Genomic DNA, 12500 nt, shown 5'->3' with positions numbered 1-12500 from the left:
GGAAAGTTCTGTGGTCACATTTTCAGTAGAGACATAATAAATCCATTAAAGAAGCAAACTTCATGAAAATAAGAGTTGTAGAAATGATTGGAAACTCAAGACAGCCATGACATTGTGTTCTTTACAAGTGTATGTAAACTTTTGACCACGACTGTATATATCAGGGGTCACCAACGCGGTGCCCGCGGGCACCAGGTCGCCCGTAAGGACCAGATGAGTCGCCCGCTGGCCTGTTCTAAAAATAGCTCCAATAGCAGCACTTACCAGTGAGCTGCCTCTATTTCTTGAATTGTATTTATTTACTAGCAAGCTGGTCTCGCTTTGCTCAACATTTTTAATTCTAAGAGAGACAAAACTCAAATAGAATTTGAAAATCCAAGAAAATATTTTAAAGACTTGGTCTTCACTTATTTAAATTATTCATTTATTTTTTTACTTTGCTTCTTATAACTTTCAGGAAGACAATTTTAGAGAAAAAATACAACCTTAAAAAATGATTTTAGGATTTTTAAACACATATACCTTTTTACCTTTTAAATTCCTTCCTCTTCTTTCCTGACAATTTAAATCAATGTTCAAGTATTTATTTATTTTTTATTGTAAAGAATAATAACTACATTTTAATTTAATTCTTCATTTTAGCTTCTGTTTTTTTTGAAGAAGAATATTTGTGAAATATTTCTTCAAATGTATTATGATTAAAATTCAAAAAATTTATTCTGGCAAATCTAGAAAATCTGTTTTTTTTTTTTGTTTTTTTTTTGTGTGTTCCTTTTTGGGGTGGATGTTTGTTTTTTCTCTTCTATGTATAAGTATTGTTATTTCTATTTTAGCTTTATTTGATTTGATTTAAAAAAAAAAAAATTCTCTTTGAAAAAAAAAGTTTATTGCTGTTTTTCTGTTCTGTTCATCTCTGTCTAAACATTAATAAAAAAAAAAAAAACACCAAAATCTGTAGAATCAAATTTAAATCTTATTTCAAAGTCTTTTGAATTTCTTTTGAAATTTTTGTCCTGGAAAATCTAGGAGAAATAATGATTTGTCTTTGTTAGAAATATAGTTTGGTCCAATTTGTTATATATAGTGCAAATTGGATTTTAACCTATTTTAAACATGTCATCAAAATTCTAAAATTATTCTTAATAAGGAAAAATTTCAAATGTTCCATAAATTATTTTTTTTATTTTTTCAAAAAGATTCGAATTAGCTAGTTTTTCTCTTCTTTTTTTCGGTTGAATTTTGAATTTTAAAGAGTCGAAATTGAAGATAAACTATGTTTCAAAATTAAATGTAATTTTTTTTTTGTGTTTTCTCCTCTTTTAAACAGTGTTTTTTTCATCATTTATTCTCTACAAAAAACCTCCTGTAAAAGGAAAAAAACGTAATGACGGAATGACCGACAGAAATACCCATTTTTTATATATATATATATTTATTTATTAAAGGTAAATTGAGCAAATTGGCTATTTCTTCCAATGTATTTAAGTGTGTATCAAACTGGTAGCCCCTCGCATTAATCAGTACCCAAGAAGTAGCTCTTGCTTTCAAAAAGGTTGCTGACCCCTGCTATATAAAATATGTACAATTGGCCCCCGGGGGCTACATTTTTTAGCCCAATGCTGCCCCCAAGTCCAAAAGTTTGGACACCTCAGTTCTAGGTTGAGAAAGCGTGTGCGTGAGGGCGACATAGCTCGGTTGGTAGAGTGGCCGTGCCAGCAACTTGAGAGTTGCAGGTTCGATTCCCGCTTGTGTCATCCTAGTTACTGCCGTTGTGTCCTTGGGCAAGACACTTTACCCACCTGCTCCCAGTGCCACCCACACTGGTTTCAATCTAACTTAGATATTGGGTGTCACTATGTAAAGCGCTTTGAGTCACTAGAGAAAAGCGCTATATAAATATATAATTCACATAGTTAAAATCTGGGGTTTGACCAATACTGCTGCAGATGTAAATAATAGAAAAGTCATTTATTGGTTATAACTTGACATGATTTAAATAAAGACTGTGGATGTACAGTCTTGGCTACAAGCAACTGGCTTGTTTTCTCCCATCCAGTTTGTGCTAAAATAGACTAAATATTCATTCCAAATTAAGGTTTAAAACCTGGTGAGGCTGTTAAAAATCCAGTTTTGCGGGGAAAAGTCCGCGTGATGACCTGATGAAGACATAGGAATACGTCTCGGTGCGAGAAAGAAGTCGGCGTCTTGTGTCGTGCGACAAAAGTGGCGATTGGCGGGTGGGCGGAGCCACGCTCTTTCCTCCTGGTGGCTTTTTTTTTTTAAAAGCGCGACCGAGGCACCTGCCACGTATTTCCTTTTCTTCTAAAAGTTCCCCTCGTGCTCGCTGAAAGATGAAAAGGGATAGAAGGTGTGGAAGTGGTGCTTAATAATGTCTGTGGCGAGTGGCGAGTGGGGTGTTCCTGATGCTAAGCCACAGGACGTGATTTCCGAACTTGGCAGTGGTTTATGGGGTCGGGGCATTCATTCCCTCAAATTCAGAGAGGATGCGTCTCGTCGCCATGGCAACAAGCTCCTCTGTGGACCGGCCGCGGAGGTCATTACGGAGCCAAACGGCTTTGAATGCAGCTGCGAGCAGCAGGGAGGTGATTATCTCCGTCACGTGTGGCCGAGGAGGCGCAATCAGCCTGTGAGCTCCACGGGGAGCTCCCGGCTGCACAGCGCCTCCCACTGGCGAGCCAGGAGCGAGATCAGCCTCTCCCTGCTGTCGGCTCCCGGGACAAAGACGCACCACTGCACCTCGCCCTCCGCTCCCCCGCCCCCGCAGGCCGGGGGCGCCTCCTCCCCGTCGGCGGCAAAGTGGTCCATGGTCAGGTGGCAGAGCAGGTCCGGGCCTGGCAGGTCGTCAAACACCAAGGTCAGAGCCTGGGGGTACGTCTGGTAACCCAGCAGGATCCGGTCCAAGTCCCGGATCCTCCGAGCTTCACGCAGCTGGTAGCGTTCCCTGCGGGAGAGAATGAGGGTGAACTTTCTGAATCGGTCTTTTACACTCTACATTTGAATATTATGTTACACAATTAATCATAACATCTTGATTAACTAATTAATGGCATCAGGGGGCTGGTCTTGAACTGGGTGAGAAGCTACTCAAACAGGAAGCAATACATCTACATTTATCCTGCGGTGTACCCCAGGGATCAATACTAGGACCAACATAGTTCAATTTTTATATAAACATTTGTAGAGCTATAAAGGATTTAAAGTCAGGATTACCGTATTTCCTTGAATTGCTGCCGGGGCGCTAATTATTTTAAACCTCTTCTCACTCCGGCGCTTACCAAAGGCATGTGGTAAATTAAGGATTGCGCTCAAATATTTGAGTGTGATGTAAGGATACCATCATGAAAAGCACATTTAATTAAAAAAACTTTATTATGGTCTTACCTTTACTTATAAATTTGAATATCATGTTACACAATTAATCATAACACCTTAATCAACTAATTAATGGCATCAGGGGGCTGGGTGAGAAGCCACTCAAACAGGAAGCAATACATCTAAATTTATCCTGCGGTGTACCCCAGGGATCAATACTAGGACCAACATAGTTCAATTTTTATATAAACATTTGTAGAGCTATAAAGGATTTAAAGTCAGGATTACCGTATTTCCTTGAATTGCTGCCGGGGCGCTAATTATTTTAAACCTCTTCTCACTCCGGCGCTTACCAAAGGCATGTGGTAAATTAAGGATTGCGCTCAAATATTTGAGTGTGATGTAAGGATACCATCATGAAAAGCACATTTAATTAAAAAAACTTTATTATGGTCTTACCTTTACTTATAAATTTGAATATCATGTTACACAATTAATCATAACACCTTAATCAACTAATTAATGGCATCAGGGGGCTGGGTGAGAAGCCACTCAAACAGGAAGCAATACATCTAAATTTATCCTGCGGTGTACCCCAGGGATCAATGCTAGGACCAACATAGTTCAATTTTTATATAAACATTTGTAGAGTTATAAAGGATTTAAAGTTAGTATTACCGTATTTCCTTGAATTGCTGCCGGGGCGCTAATTATTTTAAAACCTCTTTTCATTCCGGCGCTTACCAAAGGCATGTGGTAAATTTAGGATTGCGCTCAAATATTTGAGTGTGATGTAAGGATACCATCATGAAAAGCACATTTAATTAAAAAAAACTTTATTATGGTCTTACCTTTACTTATACATTTGAATATCATCTTACACAATTAATCATAACACCTTAATTAACTAATTAATGGCATCAGGGGGCTGGGTGAGAAGCCACTCAAACAGGAAGCAATACATCTAAATTTATCTTGCGGTGTACCCCAGGGATCAATACTAGGACCAACATAGTTCAATTTTTATATAAATATTTGTAGAGTTATAAAGGATTTAAAGTTAGTATTACCGTATTTCCTTGAATTGCCACCGTGGCGCTAATTATTTTAAACCTCTTCACCAAAGGCATGCGTTAAATTTAGGCCTGCGCTCAAAAATTTGAGTGTGATGTAAGGATACCATCATGAAAAGCACATTTAATTAAAAAAAACTTTACTATGGTCTTACCTTTACTTATAAATGAAGTCCATGCGCAGCTCCTTCTGATCAAAAGCATCGATAACTTGTTTATAGAAGTCTTCCTTATCTTTCTTCAGTTTTAAAAGTCTCTCTGTCTCGATGGAGATCTTCCTTTATTACCTCCTGCTTCGATTGAAAGTCCAGTTTAGAAAACGGTTTTATTTTAGATATGTAATCCTCCATGTTAAAAGTGCAAGCGAGAGGAAAAAATAAACGATTGCTGCTTGTTGTCACTTCTTCTGCAGCCGAGTAGTCGCAAGAAGGATCACTAGCGCCCTCTACCACCAGGAGGCGGGAGTCATTTAATGACTCATATTTGACACACGCAGCTACGGTATATTAAAACTTAGCTTGGACCTTAAATCCTACTGAATAGCTCTTAATCTTCTTCCCTTTATGCGATTTCAAATGATTGAAATCAGCCTCCTCCATTTTGAAAATGATGACAGGTGAAGTGTCACTCGTGACGTGACGAGTTTGATCCGGTGGAAATTCTAGGCATATGCTAATTATTTGGCGAAACGAGTTTGATCCGGCAGTAATTCTAGGCAGGCGCATACTATATACCCGGCGGAAATTCAAGGAAATACGGTATTTGTTTTGTTTAGGAGAAAACACACAGAAGCTAATACAAATAACAGAATAAATGAATAAATTAAAGAGATGGTCTTTGATTCTCAGTAAAACTAAAATAATGATATTCGCTATTGATATTAATAGAGTAAAAAAAAAAATTAATAGAGCAAAATAAATAAAAATAAATTTTGGGTGTGATAATAGATCAAATGAACTGGAAAGCTCATATATAAATATACAACATAAAGTGGCAAGAAAATATCAATGATTAATAAAGAAAAATATGTACTGAAAAAAACAACAACTTCATATTCTTTACTGCTTGCTAGTGTTACCATTTCTGAGTGATTGTGCAGAAATATGGGGTAATAACTAATATATATATATATATATATATATATATATATATATATATATAAATATATAAGTACATTTCCTTCAATAATTGTGTTCCAAAAAAGGTAATTTAGAATAATACATAAAATGTTTGAACATACTAACCATTTATTAATGGAATCAAAAATACTGAAATTCAATGATTTAGTGAATTTACAAACAGCTAAAAGTTATGTACAAAGCAAACTATAACCTGCTCTCCAAGATTGTAAAATAATAATTCTCAATAAAAGAGGAGAAATGTAACCTTAGACAAAAATGTAGCGTCAACTCCGGACTATAAGCCGTTGCTTTTTTTCCTACACTTTGAACCATGTGGCTTTTAAGACAGTGCGGCTAATTTAAAGTCCTACTGAAAGCCACTACTAGCGACCACGCAGTCTGATAGTTTATATATCAATGATGAAATATTAACATTGCAACACATGCCAATACGACCGCTTTAGTTTACTAAACTGCAATTTTAAATTTTGCGCCGAAGTATCCTGCTGAAAGGTTGCGGTATGATGGCGCGTGCATGTAGAGGACATTTTGTTCCAGCATCGTTCCCAGCTATGTTTTCATCGCATAATTCCACAGTATTCTGGACATCTGTGTTGCTGAATCTTTTGTAATTTGTTCAGTGAATAATGGAGACGTCAAAGAAGAAAGCTGTAGGTGGGAAGCGGTGTATTGCGGCCGCCTTTAGCAACACAAACACAGCCGGTGTTTCATTCTTTACATTCCCGAAAGATGACGGTGAAGCTTTACTATGGAACAGAGATGTCAAGCGAACACGGTTGGATTGGACCACACACACAAAGTACAGTGTATTATGCAGCGATCATTTCGAAAGATCGTGTTTCGAAGAGGGTCCCTTGCAAAGGGCAGAGATGGGCATCGCCACCACCCGTCGACTGGTGCTGAAGAAAGGTGCCGGGCCGACCTTCAGGTTGTACAGGTACGACCATATAATCTCACTAAAACACTAGTAACACAATAAGCAGATAAGGGGTTTTCCAGAATTATCCTAGTACATTTGTCTAATAACATCTGAATCGCTCCCACTGTATAGTTTTCTTTTTTTCTAGTCCTTCACTCTCACTTTCCACATCCACGAATCTTTCATCCTCGCTCAAATTAATGGGGAAATCGTCGCATTCTCGGTCCGAATCGCTCTCGCTGCTGGTGGCCATGATTGTAAACAATGTTCAGATGTGAGGAGCTCCACAACCAGTGACGTCACGCGCACATCGTCTGCTACTTCCGTCGCCTTTTTTTTTGGTAGTGCTTCACTCTAACTTTCCTCATCCACGAATCTTTCTCTGTCCGAATCGCTCTTGCTCCTGGTGGCTATGATTATAAACAATGTGAGGAGCTCCACAACCCGTGACGTCACGCGCACATCGTTTGCTACTTCCGGTAGAGGCAAGGCTTTTTTATTAGCGACCAAAAGTTGCAAACTTTATCATCGATGTTCTCTACTAAATCCTTTCAGCAAAAATATGGCAATATCACAAAATGATCAAGTATGACACATAGAATGGACCTGCTATCCCCGTTTAAATAAGAAAATCTAATTTCAGTAAGCCTTTAAGTGTAATATATAATATATATAATCATGGCCTCCAGCAGCAAGAGCTATTCAGACAGAGAAAGCGACAATTCCCCCATTAATTTGAGCGAGGATGAAAGATTCATGGATGAGGAAAGTTAGAGTGAGGCACTAAAAAAAAAGAAAAAGAAAAAGCGACTGCTCCGGGCGGCGGCAGTGGGTGCGTTTCAGATGTAGTTAGACACATTTACTCGGATAATTCTGGAAAATCCCTTATCTGCTTATTGTGTTAATAGTATTTTAGTGAGATTGTAAAGTCATACCTGAAAGTCGGAGGGCTGCGGTGAACGCCAGTGTCTCTGAGAGAAGCCGAGGAGCCAAGATCACAGCTGCCTTTTTGACAGCTACAGGAGGAGGTCCCATAATCCACTGAAGTCTCCGGTAAGAGCCGACTTAATATCACAATTTTCCCATCCAAAAACTTGCTAGTTGACGTAGAGCAGGGGTTGGCAACCTTTTCCACTCACAGAGCCATTTCGACCCGTTTCACAAAATGAGGAAGACAATGGGAGCCGCAACTATTCCCGCCAATATCTGCTGGTGGTCACCCAGATGACAAGAATAAGGAGATGCTATGAAGCCATTGCCTTAAACACCTTCTACAACATGTACAAACTGCTTGCCAGTCCAGCAACATGTTGTGAGAGTCTTCCGCAGATGCTCGCACACGACTGGAAGGCATAGCGGGTGAGTACACTGACGGTTGTGATACAAACAACTTTAACACTCCTACTAATATGCGCCACATTGTGAACCCACACAAAAGAAGAATGACAAACACATTTCGGGAGAAAATCCTCACAGTAAAAACACAGTTGGTCCTCGCGGGGTGTATCACATAGTTAATAATGTTTAGACAAAAGTATATATTATATATACTATTATATTTATAGTATTTATATAGGTGTGTGTGTGTGTGTGTGTGTGTGTGAGATGGATATGCATGTGTGTATGTATGTGATTATGTGTGTATATGTATTTATGTGTGTATATATATATATTTATGTATATATATAAATTGTATATATGTGTGTGTGTGTATATATGTGTGTGTTCTGTACATAGTGTGTACATATGTATATATGTAAGTGTGTGTGAATTTAAATGTATTTTATATAGACAATATATAGCAGCAACCACTGAATTGAATTATATTATATATATTATTGTATTATATATTGTATATGTATAGGGGTGGGACCTAATAAGTTTACTTCTTCCCACTCCCTTTTGAGCCAATCTTGACAGCTACAAAAGATTAGTCACATGTAATGTTTTCAATGTAGGTGTAAAAATAATGTATCTATATATTTCTTTTGTATTTTATGTCATTCTCCTGTTTTGTTTGCATGGCTCAAAATAAACCATTCATCCATTCATAGTCAGGGATTATCGTGGATGCAAAGGATTCTGGGTATTTGTTGTGTTGCGTTTATGTTGTGTTACTGTGAGGATTTTCTCCCGAAATGTGTTTGTCATTCTTCTTTTGTGTGGGTTCACAATGTGGCGCATATTAGTAGGAGTGTTAAAGTTGTTTATATCACAACCGTCAGTGTACTCTGTGTCACCCAGTATGCCTTGCAATCTCATACATGTGCCGATAGAAGCAGCGAAATGCATGTGCCCCCGCCATTCCGCGATGACGTTCAAGAGGATGTTAAGAGTAATATCATCACGGCACGCCCTTAATATTGTACTCCGAGTGCAAATTGGAGAACGTTGACTCCGAGTGATGTCCGGGAGAGGCATTGAATTCCGGAATCTCCCCGCAACAATCTGGGGGGTCGGCGATTGTGCAGCTGAGTTGCCAAAGAGCCGCATGCGGCTCCGGAGCCGCGGGTTGCCGACCCCTGACGTAGAGAAACATGTTCGCTTGACCGCTCTGTGTTAAAGCTTCACAACAAACAAAGAAACACTGTGTTTCGGTGCTAAAGGCAGCTGCAATCCACCGCTTTCCACCAACAGCATTCTTCTTTGACGTCTCCATTATTAATTGAACAAGATTCAGCAACACAGATGTCCAAAATACTGTGTAATTATGCAATGAAAAGAGACGACTTTTAGCCGTGAGCTAAAATGTCCGCTACAATCCGAGACGTCACAAACGCGTCATCATTCCGCGACGTTTTCAACAAGAAACTCCCGCGGGAAATTTAAAATTGCAATTTAGTAAACTAAAGCGGCCGTATTGGCATGTGTTGCAATGTTAATATTTCATCATTGATATATAAACTATCAGACTGCGTGGTCGCTAGTAGTGGCTTTCAGTAGGTCTTTAAAGAAGCCGCTCACTCAAAATGTTTATAAAGTATAACATTTTGAACCTTATTGAAAATTAGATATTATTTATCTCAGTATGTGAACGACAACTTATTTCACTTGTTTTTTTTTAGAACTTTACCTATGGAGTAAATTGTGTACAATTTGAGAACAGGAAGTGCTGGGATGGATGGATGGATGGATGGATGGAAGTGAATCAAATGTGTTAGCATTTGCTATAAAATGGAAAAGGGGTTGGATTAAATAAGCTCGTCTTCTTCCTACTCCTTTTCGAACATGTAGAAAAGAGAAACTGCAAATTGTGATATATTATGAGAAAATATACTTTACTGGCTGAGACGCCATCTTATGAAATAAGGTCTCACAAGGGGGGCGGGGCTTCCTGTGTACTCACCTGGAGGGCGGCTCCTTAGCAAAGTCCGGAAGGGGATAGCTGACATAGTCTTCGTCCAACAGGAAGACATCTGTACTGGTCAAAATCAAGGTCCGAGGCTGGAGGACGGGGGAGGGGGCGGAGCTAGGGAATGAGGAGGAGCCTGTGAGGGCCTGGTCGTTTGACATCTGGACCTGCAGAGAACGTTCGGCAGGTAAAAGAGAATGAAAATGGGGCAAACAAATAATCCTCTTTATGCGAGTTTGATGAGACTTGAACAGATTCATTCCAACTCCAAAGCTGAGGCGAAATGAAAGTCAGCGCCACCTTGTGACAAGTCATGGAGCTCACACCTGAAAGACCAGCAGGTACAGCAGAACATTGAAGGACCGCGAGGCCGAAGACGCCGTGTTCGCCGGGGTCTTCCTCTCGGCCACGATGAAGGTCAGGTCTCCCATCTCCTCCTCGCTGGGATAGACGAACTTCACCCTGCTGCAGTGGACCAGCTCGTAGTTATGCATCTTACCTGCAGGGGGAGACAGACACCTGGGCGTCAGGTGACGATCATCAGCTTGTCTTAGCACAGTGTTTTTCAACCTTTTTGGAGCCAAGGCAACATTTTTTGCGTTGAAAAAATGTGGAGGCACACCACCGGCAGAAATCATTAAGAAACGAAAGTCAGTTGACAGTAAAAAGTTGTAGTCGCAATTGTTGGATATGACTTTAAAGCATGGGTGTCAAACTTTGGCCCGCCATGTAATTAGGGTCCGCCAGGCCCATTGCAAAAGGACTCCACAGGAGCCAAGGACCCTATTGAAACTGGTACGTTTTATTATTCTTTCTTTCTTCCGCACCTATGCGCTGTAATTTGACCCCCTTAACATGCTTCAAAACTCACCAAATTTGACACACACGTCGGTCTGGCATGCCTTCCCAACATATTAGGCAGCCAAACCAGAAAAAAATCAACATTGCGCGCTAGCACCCCCTAGGAAGGAAAGAAAAACAGACTGCTTGTAACTTCCGTTAGGAATGTCGTAGAGACATGAAACGAAAACCTCCATGTGGGTCTGACTTAGACCTAGATTCCCCATTAGAAACTTCTATACCTAAAATCAACAGGAGGTTGGCAAAAACCCCTTCAAAACAAAATTTTCGCAAAAAAATGCATTTTTTGCCTCTTTCAGCTGTAATTTGACCCCCTTTAAATGCTTCAAAACTCACCAAACTTGGCACACACATTAGGACTGGCAGAAATTGCGATCTAATGAAAAAAAAAACAAAAAAAAACTCAAAATTGCGCTCTTGCGCAATTTTTGAATAAAACACAGAAAAAACTGCTCCTAGGAAGAAAACACAGACAAAACTGCTTGTAACTTCCGGTAGGAATGTCGTAGAGACATGAAACAAAAACCTCCACTTAGACCTAGATTCCCCATTAGAAACTTCTATACCTAAAATCAACAGGAAGTTGGCAAAAACCCCTTCAAAACAAAATTTTCGCAAAAAATTCATTTTTTGCCTCTTTCAGCTGTAATTTGACCCCCTTAAAATGTTTCAAAACTCACCAAACTTGGGACACACATTAGGACTGGCAGAAATTGCGATCTAATGAGAAAAAAACAACAAAAAACTCAAAACTGCTCTCTTGCGCAACTTTTGAATAAAACACAGAAAAACCTGCTCCTAGGAAGAAAACACAGACAAAACTGCTTGTAACTTCCGGTAGGACATGAAACAAAAACTTCTATGTAGGTCTCACTTAGACCTACATTTTAAAATTGACGTCCTTCAGCAAAAATCAACAGGAAGTTAAAAATTACCCCTTCAAAATAAAAGTTTTGTAAACACCCGTCACCTTTTTTCAAAAGTTATTTCATATGAGCGCGTTTGTTGTTTCGGCTTCAAACTCGCACAGGAGAGAGATTGAACCCTTCTGATTAAAAGTATAGAACAGAGTTTTGATTACTGCTCCGGTTTTGATTTTACGCGCCTTCAAAGAACCCCTGCACAAAGTTACCTAAAAAATGTCATTTTTGCGTCTTTGAGCTGTAATTTGACCCCTTTAAAATGCTTCAAACTGCAAGTTAAAGCTCTACTATACAAAACGAAAGCCATTTATCAACAACATCCAGAAACGCCGATCTGTAATTTGACCCCCTTACCATGCTTTAAAACTCACCAAATTTTACACACACATCAGGACTGGCGAAAATTGCCATCTAATAAAAAACAAAACCCTAAAAAATCTAAATTACGCTCTAGCGCCCCCTAGGAAAAAACCCAGACAAAACTGCATGTAACTTCTGTTAGAAATGTCGTAGAGACATGAAATAAAAACCTCTATGTTGGTCTGACTTAGACCAGGGCTTGAGTAACGGCGGCAGCAGCCAAAGGCGGACCCGACCAACGCTGCTTGCAGCTTTAATTTCATTTGGCCCTTAAGGCAATATCAAATTAACATTAGAGCTGGCCCGCCGGTATTATTCAGTGGCTGTGCCGCTGTAACACCGCATTCACCGCTAATATTCATACTTGCCAACCCTCCCGATTTTCCCGGGAGACTTCCGAAGTTCAGTGCCCCTCCCGAAAATCTCCCTGGGCAACCATTCTCCCGAATATCTCCCGATTTCCACCCGGACAACAATACTGGGGGCCCTGCCTTAAACGTTCTCTACAACCTGTCGTCACGTCCGGTTATCCTCCAT

The 12500-nt window shown here is 39.6% G+C and overlaps 1 protein-coding gene across 3 annotated transcripts in view; it reads right to left on the bottom strand.

Annotated features, from left to right (window-relative positions):
• Nucleotides 1-1949: 1949 nt before the first annotated feature.
• Nucleotides 1950-12500, bottom strand: part of nisch (nischarin) — a 71064-nt gene continuing 60513 nt past the window's right edge. For 2 of the 3 annotated variants that reach the window (XM_061890901.1, XM_061890893.1), the window contains exons 26-28: nucleotides 10146-10318; nucleotides 9814-9986; nucleotides 1950-2962 (exon numbers count right to left, since the gene is read on the bottom strand). In XM_061890901.1, the coding sequence (XP_061746885.1) occupies nucleotides 2641-2962; nucleotides 9814-9986; nucleotides 10146-10318 (668 nt within the window). In that variant the 3' untranslated portion in view covers nucleotides 1950-2640. Of the gene's footprint in view, nucleotides 2963-9813; nucleotides 9987-10145; nucleotides 10339-12500 lie in introns of those variants that run through there. The other variant, XR_009804817.1, reaches the window with a different exon arrangement.

Source organism: Nerophis ophidion, linkage group LG02, assembly GCF_033978795.1.
Source record: "Nerophis ophidion isolate RoL-2023_Sa linkage group LG02, RoL_Noph_v1.0, whole genome shotgun sequence".
NCBI lineage: Eukaryota > Metazoa > Chordata > Actinopteri > Syngnathiformes > Syngnathidae > Nerophis > Nerophis ophidion.
The sequence above is the reverse complement of the archived record's forward strand: the minus strand, read 5'-3'. Positions and strand labels throughout refer to the sequence as shown.